Source organism: Heptranchias perlo, chromosome 8 (genome assembly GCF_035084215.1).
Source record: "Heptranchias perlo isolate sHepPer1 chromosome 8, sHepPer1.hap1, whole genome shotgun sequence".
Taxonomy (NCBI): Eukaryota; Metazoa; Chordata; class Chondrichthyes; order Hexanchiformes; family Hexanchidae; genus Heptranchias; species Heptranchias perlo.
This window is the reverse complement of record NC_090332.1, coordinates 31,143,074-31,160,352: the sequence shown is the minus strand read 5'-3', so window position 1 is coordinate 31,160,352 and position 17,279 is coordinate 31,143,074. Positions and strand designations below refer to the sequence as shown.

Sequence of the window (17,279 nt, the reverse complement as noted above, 5' to 3'; positions counted from 1 at the left end):
GACAGAACATACCTGGGCAATTTTCCACATTATCGGGTAGATGCCAGTGTTATAGCTGTACTGGAACTGCTTAGCTAGAGGCGCAGCTAGTTCTGGAGCACAAGACTTCAGCACTACAGCTGGGATGTTGTCGGTGCCCATAGCCTTTGCTGTATCCAGTGCACTCAGCCGTTTCTTGATAGCACGTGGAGTGAATCGAATTGGCTGAAGACTGGCTTCTGTGATGGTCGGGATATCGGGAGGAGGCTGAGATGGATCATCCACTCGGCACTTCTGGCTGAAGATGGTTGCAAATGCTTCAGCCTTGTCTTTTGCACTCACGTGCTGGATTCCGCCATCATTGAGGATGGGGATGTTTACAGAGCCTCTTTCTCCCGTTAGTTGTTTAATTGTCCACCACCATTCACGACTGGATGTGGCAGGACTGCAGAGCTTGGAGCTGATCTGTTGGTTGTGGAATCGCTTAGCTCTGTCTATAGCATGTTGCTTCCGCTGTTTAGCATGCATGTAGTCCTGAATTGTAGCTTCACCAGGTTGGCACCTCATTTTTAGGTATGCCTGGTGCTGCTCCTGGCATGCTCTTCTACACTCCTCATTGAACCAGGATTGATCCCCTGGCTTGTTGGTAATGGTAGAGTGAGGAATATGCCGGGCCATGAGGTTACAGATTGTGCTGAAATACAATTCTGCTGCTGCTGATGGTCCACAGTGCCTCATGGATGCCCAGTTTTGAGCTGCTAGATCTGTTCTGAATCTATCCCATTTAGCACGGTGGTAGTGCCACACAACACGTTGGATGGTACCCTCAGTGCGAAGACGGGACTTCGTCTCCACGAGGACTGTGCGGTGGTCACTCCTACCAATACTGTCATGGACAGATGCATTTGCGACAGGTAGATTGGTGAGGACAAGGTCAAGTAGGTTTTTCCCTCATGTTGGTTCGCTCACCACCTGCCGCAGTCGTGGTCAGTAGTGGTGCTACCGAGCCACTCTTGGTGATGGACACTGAAGTTCCCCCACCCAGACTACATTCTGTGCCCTTGCTACCCTCAGTGCTTCCTCCAAATGGTGTTCAACATGGAGGAGGACTGATTCATCAGCTGACGGAGGATGGTAGGTGGTAATCAGCAGGAGGTTTCCTTGCCCATGTTTGACCTGATGCCATGAGATCTCATGGGGTCCAAGGTCAATGTTGAGGAGTTGCAGGACCACTCCCTCCTGACTGTATATCACTGTACCGCCACCTCTGGTTGATCTGTCCTGCCGGTGGGACAGGACATACCCAGGGATGGTGATGGAAGAGTCTGGGATGTTAGCTGAAAGATATGATTCTGTGAGTATGGCTATGTCAGGCTGTTGCTTGACTAGTCTGTGGAACAGCTCTCTCAATTTTTGCACAGTTGGGGTACATGCTCCATGCATGGTGCCCATTTCAGGCCTTTGGGAATTTCCACCCTTGGATGATGTGTGGGCCCGGCACAGCTTCTGTTTGAACACCTAGCGAAGGAGAGGAGGGTCATAGCGTGTCTTCATGACAACCTTTGAAATTAAGAGCCATTTCAGTGCTCGAACACATCGCACAATATTGCAGATGGAAAATCATGGGCTGTGTCTCTGCAATTTCCCACAACTGCTGGGCCAGGGCAGCCATGGAAATGAGGCTGAAGGGAAATTTTTCTGCCCCCTCATTTCAGTTTCCTCTCCGTGCAACCCAAGGGTGCCCATTTTCAGAGGTGTCCAAAGAAGCTTGTGCCTGGGACCTAATCAGGTCAGAGGGTCTATAACAGCAAGAAAAATAACACCAGAAAGGTAAGTACAACATCGTCCCATTGGATCTTCTTGGCTAGAGGCCATCTGACTGCTTTTCTCCAACAGCAGCCAGAGGGCTGTGAGACCAGTGGCCAGTCTTATAAGTCTCTCTCAGGTCTCCAACTGCACCTTTGTTTCCGCTCCTCCACCCTTCCGTACATAAGACGAGAATGTATTAGGGGTGCATTTAGACAATATTAATGACCCAGTCCAAAAATTCGGGTGCTCTGAGACCCAGGCTTGGGGATGGTAGGAATATTGGGGCATATGTGTCATGCATACTTTGGACAATTAATTAATATAAGGTAATGGTGGGTAGTTCTAGACTCTGGTTAGGTCACAAACTTCTTCCTCAGTTCCTGCCAACATTCTGCATTGATATGCATGGTCACCACATCCCAGGCTCACTGCTACAACACCATGTAAACGGTGCCCTGGGGTGCCAACCAATACCGCTTCTGCCACACTTTCTCTAGCAGCACTTCAACAGAACAATCTTGGAGCCCAAGGTACTGCAGCACTTTTGCTGGCCATTCTTCTGCAGTTGAAATTAAATACCTTTAAATTTTTCAACCTAATGTACACCCCCTTTAAGCTTCTGCCACAGGCCTTTAAATCTTGCAGAAACACCAGGGGCTCGAATTTAGCAGGCCTGGGGGTTCCCAGCGGGTGGTCCTCCGGGAGCGTCGAAAACGCGAACGGCGAAATTAGTGGGTTGCCCACGCGATCGTAGCAGGCAACCCACTAATAGGATCCAATTACCTGCTCCTCCGGGGTCCACGGCGCTGGCCTGCGCGTCGGTCGGGCTGCGCATGCGCAGTACGATCTGTCAGCTGGAGGCTCTCTAGTTAAAGGGGCAGTCCTCCACTGACAGATGCTGCAACCAATGGGACAAATTGCAGCATGGAGCAGCCCAGGGGGAAGGCTGCTCCCAGTTTAATGATGCCTCACCCCAGGTATCATCAGATGGGGTGAGGAGGAGGGGGAGGACACAGATCTTCCCCCCGGCGGGCGGGAGGAAGCGGCCTGCCTCTGCCACCAAGAAGGCCTGGCTCGAGGTGGCAGAGGGGGTCACCTGCGCCACCAACATATGGCCCACCTGCATACAGTGCAGGAGGCGCTGCAATTACCGCAGTAGGTCCGCCACAGTGAGAACACAAAGTCTTTCCCCTACACTCCATCTGCCACAACACTGCCCCCACCCCAAATCTCCTTCGGCACCGCCAACACTATTCTGTCACATCACCCTTCATGCCCACTCACACCCCATCCTCATCTTACCTCCACCTACTCACCTCGCCAGTACTCATCCTGCCACTAACACGCGACCCAATCCTCATACAATCTCATGGCTCCATCCCATACTCACCCTCTCGTGCATCTCCCTCACGGCCAGCCTCACTCAACCTGCCATCACCTGTGCTGCAGCCACAGGGCATGCATCACATATGTGCAGTAGGCAGGGTAAGGCAAACGTCTCGTCAGCATGAAGGGGGTGCACAAGGGTGTCTGAGGGTTTGTCATGGGTGTTACCCATATTGAATTTCAGAGCCACAAACAGCACACATTATATTGACACCACCACTGCCATGTCTCCGCGAATCCTGTCCGTTGTGTCCAATAATGCCCGCTCCTGGGTATCACTATGAGGACCCACCACTGATGCCACCCATCGTGTTACTGCAGAGTAGGTGCAGGTGTATTTGCAGGGCTCGTCCGCGCAGACGACTGAGAGACATCGGCGGTGTAGCCGGCTGCACCCTGGAAGGATGCGGAGGAGAAGGTGTGGAGGACAGTGGTGACTTTGCCAGCGACAGGTAAGCAGTTGGTGCTGGGGCCAGCCAGGAGCAGCTCGGCATGAAAGAGGCTGCAGATCTCCACGACTACACGTCGAGCGAATCTGCGCCTCCCTGTGCACTGCTGCTCGGAGAGGTCCGGGGAGCTGCGCCTCGGTCTGTGGACCCTGTGGCGAGGCTAGTGCCCTCTGCGACGCGTCTCTCTCTGCGGTAGCCCTCCCTCCTGCTGTGCAGGTGGGCGTGCAACCACACCGTGTTGGGGGGATCCAAGTCTCTGCAGCGGACGGCTTGGACTGCGAGGCTGCTGGTGCTGGTCATGCTCTTCGTCCTCCGAGGGTCTCCACACACCACCCAACTGGCAGGTGTTGGTCTGAGGGGTTGTGGATCCTCGGACTGGGGCTGCGGTTTCGTGTCGGTCTGTCCTCTGGCTTGGCCGGGGGGTGGTGGGGGGCAGGGGTTGCCCTATGTGACGCGGTGGCCTCCTGCGTGGGTGAGGGCTCTCCCCCGTGGAGCGCACCTTGGCACCTGCCACAGGCTGCTGGCTGCAACACGCCTGGTTTGAAAGGTACTGTTTCCCCCAGTGTGGGAAACTGACTGCCTTGAACCTAAAATCCCACACTTCCTCTTTTGACAGCTGCTTCAGCTCATTAACTGACCACAACGAGCAAGGTAAGTACTCTCAAGTGGAACCCCGCTGGCTTTAATTGCCTGCGGGATTCCCACCAGCGGGGCTTGCGCGCGCAGCCCCGCACGTCAGCGCGGTACCCGGAAGTGGCCGGGATTTCGTCGCGATCCGGTCACGTGACCGGAGATCGGGATTTTCGGGGCCACCCCGCTGGAAACCCGCAGGTAACCCGACCCTAAAATCGAGCCCCAGATTTCCTGCTCCTCAAACAACGAGTTCCCAATTGCAAAGGTATTGCATGCAGGAAGCTTGCTGACATGATAATTAGGTTGAATTGGAAAATCCAGGGGTGTCAGCCCTTATCCTATATGGCTGGCTCCAAATCCCCCAGGCGCTGCTGCTCTGCACTTAGGCCCAAAAATCATTGCAATAGATAACTGAATGTTGTGTGGAACTGATGAGGTGCTGGGGCCATGGAAAGATTATTCCCAGAAAAGCCATTGGTTTACGATGCTTAATGCAGCATGTAAGATTAGGTAGATATTCTGGAGTTTAGTTTGATTTTATTTTGTTGACCTGGTAGTCTTACGTAGAATCATGGAAACAAAGCTGCTGAAATTTGAGTTTTTGAGCATTTAAAGGTACTTTGTGTCACTTGCTTAGTGAAATATTGGATTTCTCTCTTGAGGTTCTATTATTCCTGTGCTTTGCGGAAAAGGATGTTGAGAACATGAAGAAGGAAAGGATGCAAGCCAGGAGATTGCGACAGAAATTCATACAGGCAACACCCAGCCCGCAGGTATCCATGCACAGTCTGCAGACCAGAGAGGAGTGACTGGGAAGGCTGTGTTTCCCCCTGACACCATAACAGAAATATGCCAGCTGTTGGAACCTGACTTGCAGTTTCTTTCTACCAAGAGCACTGCCTCGTCCGTGACTGTGAAGGTGACAACAGCACTTAACTTTTCTCCATCTGGATGCTTCCAGGTGGCCTCTGGTGACATTAGTCACATCAGACATCACTGCATTAGACGCATCACGGGTACCCTGTTCAGGCACGTCTCTGAGTTCATTCAGTTCTGCAGACAGCAGAGAGAGAGAAAGAGAGAGCAGAGAGAAAGAGAGAGAACAATCAACCTTCCAAGTAGCTGGATTCTCACAAGTGCAGGAATTCAATGATGCCACCCATCTGGCTATAAAGGCCTCATCTGAAAGCTCCATCAATTTCACGAACAGGAAGGGACTTCTTTCCGTGAATAACCAGTCAGTGAGTGACGCTAAGCACTTCATAATGCATGTCAGTGTATGTTACCCAAGGAGTAGCCATGATTCGTTTGAACTTATGCAATCCAGGATTCCTGAACTGCTCAGCCAGATCAATGTGACAGGCGAGCTGATAAGAGACCAGGCCTCAGTCTCACTGTAATTTTAACTGCCACACTTAGTGCTGTGACAATGTTGAATGAAGCATCTAAGTCAGGGGCAAGTAGTTGACACAACTCTCATACTGTCTCTTTGGGAAACTGAAATCTTCTAATGCACAGGCATCTGGCAGGTGTAGATATGAACACCTTGATCTTCAGATGCGATCCAGTGAGTATTTGTGGATTTGTGTCAACCTACACCAATAGTGCCTTACCAATCTGGCATCCCTCTGGGCTTCCTCCATCATCATCCTTGTCAATTTATAGGTGGGGGAAAGAGCATCAATTTTAGAGTATTTGATTAAGGATGAAATTACCACATATCTAGATAAAGAGAAATCTGAGCCAGAATACTCATTTACAATTTCTACCACTCCTTCACCCTCCATAAAAAAAATACACATACCATCTCCAATTGATCCTATCCCACCTTTAACTATTTTTATGTCTTTATAAAATTGTTTACTATTTTTCTTTGTTGCCTGCCAATCTTTCTTCATGCCCTTCTTACCCTTTCTAATTATATTTGTTTCCCGTTTATATTTGGCTTGATTTTCTTCTGTATTATTAATCCTAGACTTACTAAGTACCTCTTTTTTAAGTCACATTTTAATTTTAATTTCTCTACCCATTCAAGGCAATCCAGCCTTTCTGCATCATCTTTACTTTTTGTGGGAATATGTCTACTCTGTACCCTAGTCATCTCCTGTTTGAATGTTTCCCATTTTTTTATCTGCCAATTCTTCTTCCCAATTTATCTACGTATAAAATTCTTAGAGGGCTTGACAGGGTAGATGCTGAGAGGCTGTTTCCTTTGGCTGGAGTGTCTAGAACTAGGGGTCATAGTATTACGATAAGGGGTCGGCCATTTAGGACCGAGATGAGGAAAAATTTCTTCACTCAGAGGGTTTCTTTTATTCGTTCTCGGGATCTGGGCGTCGCTGTCAAGGCCAGTATTTATGCCCAGCCCTAATTGCCCTTGAGAAAGTGGTGGTGAGCCGCCTCCTTGAGCTGCTGCAGTCCGTGTGGTGAAGGTTCTCCCACAGAGCTGTTAAGTAGGGAGTTCCAAGATTTTGACCCAGCGACGATGAAGGAATGGTGATATATTTCCAAGTCGGGATGGTGTGTGACTTGAAGGGGAACATGCAGGTGGTATTGCTCCCATGTGCCTGCTGCCCTTGTCCTTCTAGGTCATAGAGGTCTCGGGTTTGGGAGGTGCTGTCGAAGAAGGGTTGTGAATCTTTGGAATTCTCTACTCCAGAGGGCTGTGGATGCTCAGTCGTTGAGTATATTCAAGACTGAGATCGATAGATTTTTGGACACCAAGGGAATCAAAGAATATGGGGATAGGGCAGGGAAGTGGAGTTGAGATAGAAGATCAGTCATGATCTTATTGAATGGTGGAGCAGGCTCAAGGGGCCGTATGGCCTACTCTTTTTCCCATTTCTTTTGTTCTTATGTTAATTCTTTTCTCATTTCAATTAAATTTTCTCTGGAAACAAAATGGGATAGGTAAAGATTGCACACCGTCTGGGAAAGGAGTAGAATTGATGCAGTCTATTTCAAGGTCGGTATCAGGATTGTTTCCACTTCTGGACCATGATTTTGAGAGCATCACAAGTTAACCAATTTGATATGAAGCCAAATGGTCAATATAATGTCAGGTTATTGTGATTAAAATGTTATAACACATTCTCATCACTGTGGTTTCAACGAGCTTTGACTAGATCGGCAGAAGGGATACTGTTGTGTAGTTTCCAGGTTCTGTGACTCTATCTTTTAGATATGTGCCTCCATTGTTGCTTTCTACTGTTGCAACAATCGATGTGCATATCTAAAAGTCTTAGTCAAAGTCTGAAATTGGAAAAAATATCGAAATACCTGATGTCCTGACCAGCATGTTTTAAATTTTGGTGAAGAGCACAAACTTTACTCTTGTGTTCACTAAATCCTGTCCACATTATAAAGTGGACAGGATTTAGTCAACTTTTAAAGTTCACTAAAAGTTGACACTAGTAAAGTGTCAACTTTTAATGCTCAACAAAATGTGGTTTGGGATTAAATGAATTTTAATCAATGCATGAAAAATTTCCCTTACAATCAGTAACCAATCAGAAATATCCATCGCAGGATTGTTTGAATTAGTACATTTGCACACAACATCAAACAATCACTGAGCAGATCGGAACAATGGCAAAGACGCCAAAGACTACTGCTGCACACGTCAAGTGAATTTACTACATATTAGTCACTCAAATGCAGATGCCATCAATTTTTTCTGCAATTCATTTACTGAAATAATGGCCCTCTGTTCCTCACACACAGATTTTAGTAATGTCACCGTGACATCACAATCTTAATATTATCTACACTAAGTACCATTTCAAACACTCTTAAAACAGCAAAATCTAAATATAAACTCAATGGGATCATTTTGTCTTTACCACCTGGGCATGAGCATTGCCTCAGTGGAGTGCAGAAACAAAACTTGGCAGGGAGGAATGCATGCCAGTAGCAGCTGCTGGATATTTCGTCCATTGAAACAAAAATCTACCCAATAAATATTTGCAGTAAAATCAGAAACTGCTTGCATGTAGAGTGTGCTATTTATATGACATTGGGGGGTGGGTTAAATACCTTTTTAGTACCCATTGTAATCAAGAGTTATTCCATACACTTCACCTAAGAAATAAGTTGTTATAGATTCCCTACCTATCTGCTAACTCTGTGAACTAAGCTCTCTATGTGACTGGATTAAGTGGTTCAGTAAATCCTATACATATGCTGCAGGCTATTATTGGAATTCATTAAGTAACTCAAAAGTTGAAAATAAGTTAATAAGTTGTCCTTTCCCCATGTTCTTTATTCTAAAGGAAATAAGGAAAATAATCACTATCACTTAGGGCCCAATATTCCTCTTTAAAAATAGGAGAAATAACTGTACTTCATCATAATTAATGAACAGCTAACAAAATCATGGAAATGTGCCATTTTGAAACATGTGCTTCATGCCAATGTAATTTAATTAGCAGCCAATCATGATATAGTCACAATAATGATCCTTTATTGCTTCTCAAAAAACTACAAGCCAAATAACTAGTTTTAAATGTCAAAAAGTTTGCTAATATAGTTGTGGAGTGTGTAATTTTGGTGTCAAATGGCCAAACAGGAAAAAAAAATTCTGATATACTGACAGGGGCCTGCACATGCTGGTAACATACGTTTTGCATAAACATGCAGATGTTTGGTGGGGGATCGACAACCCACAGCCTTAATTTTTTTTTTGCCTTGGGGGGCTTCCAGGGTGCCACTGGAGACATAGCCAGCATTAGTCAGTTGACAGTGCATCAGTACATTCAGCATGTAAGCGATGCACTGTTCACCAGAGCCAGAAAGTACATCAATTTTCCCAGGGAACCCATGGATCAGCAGCATGAGCCATAGCCTTTTATTGCTTGGCTGGATTCCCCAAGGAGGCGATAGATGATACACATGGAGCTCTTTGTGAACTTGCAGAGAGAACTTGCCCTTTCAAGGCTGTGATGGTCTTGACCATCATAAAGACTAAAAACTGGACCTGATGCCTAGATGACCACTTAGTTACCATCAGTAACACATTTTAGTTTATAGAAATGCAACAATATGGTGAAACTGGGCAGCCATGTCATACTCATGTTGCTGTACAGTAGGACAGGAGATGAAAGTATTGTCTCTGCTGACCAAAGCATTGGCCACATGCCTCCCCAACAAAGTAAGAATGAACCAAGCTTTCTCAATGCTGTCAAAACAGTGCAGAACATAAGGGACAGCCAATACTCATGAAAACACTGCCCTTTAAGCTGGTGCACATCTTTAAGACCTGCAGCTGCACTATTATTTCCTCCACGTGATGCAGCCAATAGCACCTCACAACACTCATTGGCAGACCACCCCCATTTTTCAAGTGAGCCAACACAGATACAGTACGAGGTACAGTAGCCAAGTGGTTATGGTACAGCCTGCCACAAGGGCAGCTATCAGTCTTCAAGCTCTCTTGATTTAAAGGGACAATGCACTTCCACATCTCATCATCATGGGTGAAAGTATCCACACCATTCACATACCCTTAACATGTTTTCCCTCCCTCAATAGAAAAAGCTGCCCTACAACCAGTGCCACAGGAGAACAGCAGGGGGAGAACTACAGCATTTAAAGTCCTGAGCACACATGAAGAGGAGGAGCTGCAAATCATAGGCAAGAAGACAGAAGAGGCTTTGAGGAGGGGCAAAGTTGGAGGCAATGTGGCAAGAGAAGGTCGGTAAAAGCTGGAAAATGCTTATCATAAGTGCTGTCAGCTTTATGCACTTTCTCAAAGTATTGCAATGCTGTATACTCAACCACTATTTCTTGAAGGGGATAGGGCATCTTACTGGCACCAGCACAGAGACACCCACTCAGTAGGAAGTAGCTAGTGAGGGTTTCCATCGGGTAAAGCACTGAGCACTAGTGAGCATGAGGAGCTGGGAGTGGAAGAGGGGCAGTGTGCCGTTCCTACCTAGAGGCTGAAGAAACAACCTCACTCAGCTGAGGAGCCTAGGAATGCAATCTCAGAGGCCAATCTTCAAATGAACTATAACCAGGGAGCATCAATCTCATGTGCAGGCAGTGGAGACAGTTCCAAGCATTTGGTTGAGATGATGGACAAATGGGAGGAGTCCACTAGCCACATCTTCACACACTGAAAGAAATTTCCCAAAACCTGCATAACACCTCAGAACCTGTAGAACCTGTGGCAGCCTGGAAGATTTCTGCTGCAGTAAAATATCAGGAACAGCTTCCAAGGACATTGGTGGCTTCTGGGGCGGCAACTAACAATGCTGCCATAGATACTTTGAACAAAACACTTCCATGGTGCTTCCAAGACCTGGCTGGGACTATTCTGTCTATACTAACACCAATTAGTAGGTCTACTGAGCCTGTGCCAGCAAATGTCACTGTCTCTCTGGAAAGTAGCAGTGAGGTGCTCCCATGAGGGCCCCTCCAATGCCTACACGAGTGAGTTTCAGATATGGGCCCAGTACCCCTTGCTACTGCAAGAGAAAGACTGCCAGTAGCTGCTTCACTGACTTGAAATTCACCTCTGGCCTTTAAGGCTCTAGGCTTTAGACAGAATGTCAAGGCCTTGGAGAGGATGCAGAGAAGATTTACTAGAATGAGGGACTTCAATTATGTGGAGAAAACTAGAGAAGTTGGAATACTTCTCCTTAGAGCAGAGAAGGTTAAGGGGAGATTTAATAAAGGTATTCAAAATTATGAAGGGTTTTGATAGATTAAATAAGAAACTGTTACCACTGGCAGAAGGATCGGTAACCAGAGGGCACAGATTAAAGATAATTGGCAAAAGAACCAGAGGGGAGGTGCAGAGATTTTTTTTTTATACAGCAAGTTGTTATGATCTGGAAGGCACTGCCTGAAAGGGTGGTGGAAGCAGATTCAATAGTAACTTTCAAAAGGGAATTGGATACATACTTAAAAAGGAAAAATTTGCAGGGTTATTGGGAAAGAGCAGGGGAGTGGGACTAATTGGATAGCTCTTTCAAAGAGCCGGCACAGGTACAGTGGGCTGAATGCCTTCCTTCTGTGCTATATGATTCTATGATTCTATTCACTTCTTTCACTGCTGTGCTGTTACCATTAAATCTTTTTCATTATTAAATTCATTGACTCCATACTTGACCGGCAGTAAAATACTCACTTTATGTGCAGTTGCAAAATGTTACTTGATTTCATTATTAGTCACCTTAAAAAGTAAAAGGCATTTTTATCTCCCTCTTAGTTTGCCTTTTTGGAGGGCTAGAATCCTCAGGGCAGTGTTAAACACAGATGAATAGTCCTTTGGCACTTCCTTCTGTTATCACACGATTTTTTCACTTCGTGAAAAATTAGTGAACACAAGAGTATGGTCGTACAATTTTGTATTTTTGTATAGCAAAACATTCTACTTTAAATTACAACAATATGTACTGATTCTTACACTGATTGTTTGCTGATTTTAGTAACTCAGCCTAAAATAGCCCACAGCATTTTCAGCAACCTTTAAAGGTAAAAATATTCCATTACAAGTCAAAAAATAACATCAAGGTGAGGCCTCTCAGTGAGAAACAGCGGGGATCAACCTACCAGTTGCTGAGTTAGCAGTATGCAATGTTGTCAATAGTAAGGTTAAAAAAAAGTGAAGTGAAAACATAATTTATCCATACCGTAATTTATGCATGGTGCCATGAATGTGTGCTCATGATTGAAATTTGCTTTGTCACACAAATCTAGCAAGCAGTGATTAATTTTTTAAAAATGTCAAAAGCATAGTCTCAAATAAATTGCAGACAAAGCCAGTCCCCCCAAAAATGTAATAAACAGTAAGAAATGTGAGCATACCAAGGCTCCCTATTAGCATATTTTCTTCACTTACATGCAAAGTTAAGTCCAAGGAAATTGATATGCTAGCTGTTCTGCTTTACATACTGGAATTGCATTACCTAGAATTGCTTATCATTATTGCAAGAAGGCACAAAGGGAAGCAATCAGAGGATGGAGTATTATTTTTCACTCCAGTTGTTTACCTTTTTAGGAACACAGACTTTCCAAGGTGTATTTTGAATTGGAATTGAAATTATCCCAGTTTCAGTAATTAAAAGAGCAGTGTACAAGTACAAAAGTAACAAGCTTCAAGCCAAACCAGAGATGAGGGGAAGCTTTTTTTCCCTTACAGTAGTAGAGATGTGAAATAGATCTCTTCAAAAAGGAACTGGATATATAATTTGGTTAGGAATGGGAATCTACATTACTATGAATACAAATAATCAAATATATGATGGAACACAATGCTTCCTGTGCCAATGAAATGTCACATGGAAAACAATTAGCCAGGATTGAACAATGGAGATGTATGGATACAGAGATATTACAGAATTTTGCTTGATTACCTTTGGAGAACAGGGAGTATTTGTGCAGAACTTTGCCTCAGGAAATTAAACAAGCAGGCTAGAGTCCGTGTTAAAGTAGATCATATATGGTCTATGTAAAGAGCAAGCTTGATGGACTTAAATGGTAAATTTTATGACTTAGCACACCCAATGCATTGCTTCTTGCGACAGCAGCATATATCAGGAATTCGCGGCCGGTACGATTTTTTATTCATTAAAATGATGGGTATACGTTAATTCCTAACGGCCCAGAAATTGCTCTGAGTGGTGAACCAACGGTGCCCACCGCTCCTTAGATTTGAACTCAACCACTAAGTTACCACAGTCTTTTTGGTGACAACTTACTTCAAATGCAAGTTCAAAAAACTGCAGCGTTCTATCCCGGGCTGTGTGAGCGAGGAAAGCATCGCTGTGTCCCCTCCACCAATCAGCTTAAAGCAAGCCACGCTGTAAGAACCAGGAAGTGAATCTCATTCACAAACCACACAGATTAAGAAGCAGGATATGACAGATAAGATTAGTAACTGTACTATAAAATCAGATAGAGAAAACAAAATAAAGAGAGGGTAAGATTAAAAGACAGAGATAAAAAAGACAGAAAGAAAAAGTAAAAAAATTAAATTTAATATTTTTTAATTTTAAAAAACTTTTTTTTTTAAATGTCCAGAAACTATTAAAATCAGGAGTAATGATACTCCACATTTTTAAAAGTTAATTTTCAGTGCCAAAGAGGTTGCTTGGCAGTCATTAATACTTACCATGCTGTTAAAAGTTCATTTAGGCCTGCTATAACTCAGTGTACCTTTTTTCTGGCAAGATTAGTTAGTTTCCAGCTGGGCAGGAGAGCAAGCTCGCGCTGGTCCATTGATTCTTGCCTGTGATATCCCTTTAACACGAAGCTGCCAGATCAGCTGAGAATCAGGAAGAGCAAGCTCTGGATTTCTGCATTTGACTGCGCATAAGTGGTCGCCGGAACTTGCTCTTCGATTTGCCCACTAATAACATTGGGCGCTGTTAGGCTCACCATTATTTTATGAGCAATTTTCGACCCGTTATATGCTTAAACCTCTGCGCCAGGAATGCTAAATCGTAAAATGTACTCCAATTCTGTTTTCTTATCTTCATGAAATAGTATTTGGCAAACCTCTTTTTGTTTGGAGAGGAAGAAAAGCCAAAAGAGCACTATGTTATTATTGTCACAATGATACCATTCACAAGTGATGCAATGATCCACTTCAATATGATTTACACCATCACATGGTGTGTTTGTTTCAAATCTTAAAAAAGGTATACAAATACTCTTTTGTGGAGGCGATGCCTTTTAAGGAACTGGATCTTGCTAAAGATAATTACAGAAACAGTTATTTTCAACAGAATAATCCAGAGTACAATGAATGAAAGAGCAAGGCTGAGAAGAGGGATTTTTGTTTTCTTTATCCCCTTCTGCAATGGAGTATCCTTTTCAATTAACTGATGCATAAAACTTTTATAAACCCGGTAATTGGAAGGCTCCTAATATAACTGCGTTCACAAGCAGTTTCAAATTCCTCGCCATCCACAGAAACAAATGTGACTAAAAGGTCAAACGCAACCTCTTTCATTTAACAAAGGGATCTAATAACTCTTCTTTATGTAAAGTACAAAGCATTACATTCTGTGGCAAAAGTGATATAATTTTCAAAAATTCTCGGTGAACATGTCCATCCTGTTAGAAATATTTTTCTCATTGTTTTAAGGAGCTTTGCTGCACCTGAGGTAACAAGACTTTACTGCTGATCCAAGAATGAGATGTGAATGTCATATCCAGTTACATTTCACAAGTGAGGCATGCTCTTTTGGCAACCATAGCTTAGTTCCTAAAGAATTAGAATCTGCAACACAAAACTATCCATCATTCAGCAGCATTGGATTTAAGAATCCTGGGGTTAAAGGAAAAGAATGAAAGTATTACATAAGGCAATTTTTTTTTCATTGGGCTTAAGGGGTTTGCTGCAAGCCAATATAGGGTATCTGTAATTTCTGTTGATAGACCCACGTCATACTCGATTAAGGATATCTCCTGTTGTCATTAGTTCCAGTGTAGAAATTAGCCTATGGGGTAGAAATTCATCTGGGCCCGTTTTAAGGCCCAGATTCAGCACTGCGCAAGCAGTGCATGCCCCAACAGCAAGGCCCAAGATTGGCCCAACATTGGCCTTGGGCCTCATTTCAATAATTTAGGCAAATTGCTGGTGCCTTCACGGGCAGCTCCCGATATGAAGAAATTAATATCGGGTTGCTTGCCTCGCCGACAGTAGCCTGACATCTGGATTTGTTCACATTTAAGTCAACAGGCCAGTCTCTGGTTGAGTTTTTACATTTTGTTTCATCTGCCATCATAAAATGAATTAGTGGCCTTGAGATTAATTTGCTAATGTCTGTGCCAAATCATCATTTGATAATGTAGATTTATGATGATACATATTTATGCAACATCCTGAATTACAAGGAATTCAATAAATATTTGAAATTAATCATTTTGTTGATATAAAAGATAGAAACATATTTTAACTTTTCCCCTGCCATTATGACAACAATCGCCTCCTACTTATGAAAGCCTTCAATTTTTTAAGATTAAATTTCCTTATTTTACATTTACAATCCCACTTTATGGGAACTACACAAATTACACATAAATAAAAATCAATTTTTTTTACCTGAATTGCCAGGTGAGTCCATTTGTTGGAATGAATTTTTCCACGTGTATTCACCATTATTGGTAGTTGCAAACCAACTGAAGTGCGGTAGTAAAACATGGATCCTCTTTCTGATATTGTTAGTTTGAAAACTGTGTGTCCATTTATACTTTTTTCAATAACAGTCCTAAAGAAAAACAAAGAGCATCAGCAAATATAATAAAGTCTTCCAACATGAATATTTTAATTCAGCAAATTTGTATGAGATGTGCATTCTTAATGAACAATACATGATTGGGTTAGTTTGGATAGGAGAAGAGTCACATTAGAGATGTGTGAAACCCAAGCCAAACAGGCTGATGGTACTGTACACTGTGATCTGGACACCCACAAGGAACATACATTCTAAAATCTAACTGACTTCTATAAACTGGGCAATATATGTCTAACAGTGCCACATTATTGTGGATATAATCCAGTTCATGTTTTGTGCAGCAAAATGCCTAAACTAACCTTGCAAAGTATTGTGATATATTATACATTTTTGTACACTAATGAATCTCCCATGACATTCCTGATGGTGGGGGCCACTGATAATATATTGCATGTTACACAGCATTACAAATTATTATCTGGAATTCCTGGATTTTTATTAGTATTTTGGGGATTGAATTCCAAAACTCTGGCTATTTTTCCATAAAAACTGTAAATTAGTGACTTTGATTACTATTTGTTCTTTTATCAATGTACTTAATTTTTGTCTCACCATTTAAACTCCAGGATACAAGAAGATAGTAGGTAACATACAAGAGATTGGAAGTAAATATGAGGGGTTTAGCAATAGTGAGGAGGGGTGCTTCTGCAGTTCATCATCAGTTGTGAGGGTGGATCTGCTTTGGTAATATTATGGTTTGGTTGTTGGTCATGGCAGTCCTGTGGAGGTGACGGAATGTGGGTTTATTTTATTGGATAATTCCTGAGCTCTGCCAATAGTGGGAAAGCTAAGATTTGACAGCAGTGAAGGCAGTGTATGGCAACATTGTGGGTAAGGGGGGTTGGGGGGGGGGCACAAGACTTTGGGAGAATTGGGTCTGCCAGCAAAAAATGGAACAGGTCTCCGGATGTGGCGGAATTGAGGAGGGTGCAAGGGTCTAGAGGACTGGTGAACAGCTAGGAATTGCTCGTGTACTGTGCAGAAGTCTCAGGGTCTGGATGTACTGGGGGTCGGAGTTCCACGGTCTGGGAGCACGATGGGGAGTAGTGGTGTCTGTAAGCACTGGCAGAAACATAGGTGTGTGGGGGTCTTGCAAGGTAACTTTGTGAGGGAGTAACAGGAGAGGGTTTCCAGGATATGGAAGCACCGGGTTCAAGGACCCAATGTCTGGAATAATTGAAGTGGTTGCAGTAGTATGCAGGTGGCGGGATGGGGTGAAGCCCAAGAGAATGTGGTCCAATCTGCCAGGCCTTTTCCTCACCATCAGTTTTTGGAATGAAATCTGGTACTACTATATTGCTATTGGTATTACTTCTATGCTAGCAAATACAGTATTTAAAATGTTCTTCATGCTTAAAACCAGCTTTAGGTGGTTCTGAGTCTTACTGCCCAGATCTCATTGGGGGTCGGGCGGGGGGGTTTGCAGACTGTAGGGGGAATATGGTGGCTGGAAAAAGGCCAAGGGAGGGCCACATGCCTGATCACTGGAGGTGAATTGGCCAGAGACAGGTCTGGAAACATGACAGCAAAGTATGGGTGGCAACGCGGCACAGGAGTGCCTGACATCCAGGAGCAGTTTGCAACAAGCCACACTCTGTTTTTCTTTTTCTATCTGTCTTTCTCTGTTACAGTTTCTGTTTCTCTCATGATCTCTCTTTTTTCTGCCTTTCTCTCTCCTTCTCTGCTTGTGTGTATATCTCATTCTCATTCACTCTCTCCTTTTTTATTTTATCTACCTCTCTCTCTCTGTATCTCTGTATCTTTCTCCATATTT

The 17,279-nt window shown here is 43.9% G+C and overlaps 1 protein-coding gene across 1 annotated transcript in view; it reads right to left on the bottom strand.

Moving 5' to 3' along the window:
* ush2a (Usher syndrome 2A (autosomal recessive, mild)) overlaps positions 1-17,279 on the bottom strand; it is a 744,800-nt gene that overhangs the window by 697,053 nt on the left and 30,468 nt on the right. The window contains exon 5 of the mRNA XM_067989549.1: positions 15,313-15,478. Within this exon, the coding sequence (XP_067845650.1) occupies positions 15,313-15,478 (166 nt within the window). The remainder of the gene's footprint in view (positions 1-15,312; positions 15,479-17,279) is intronic.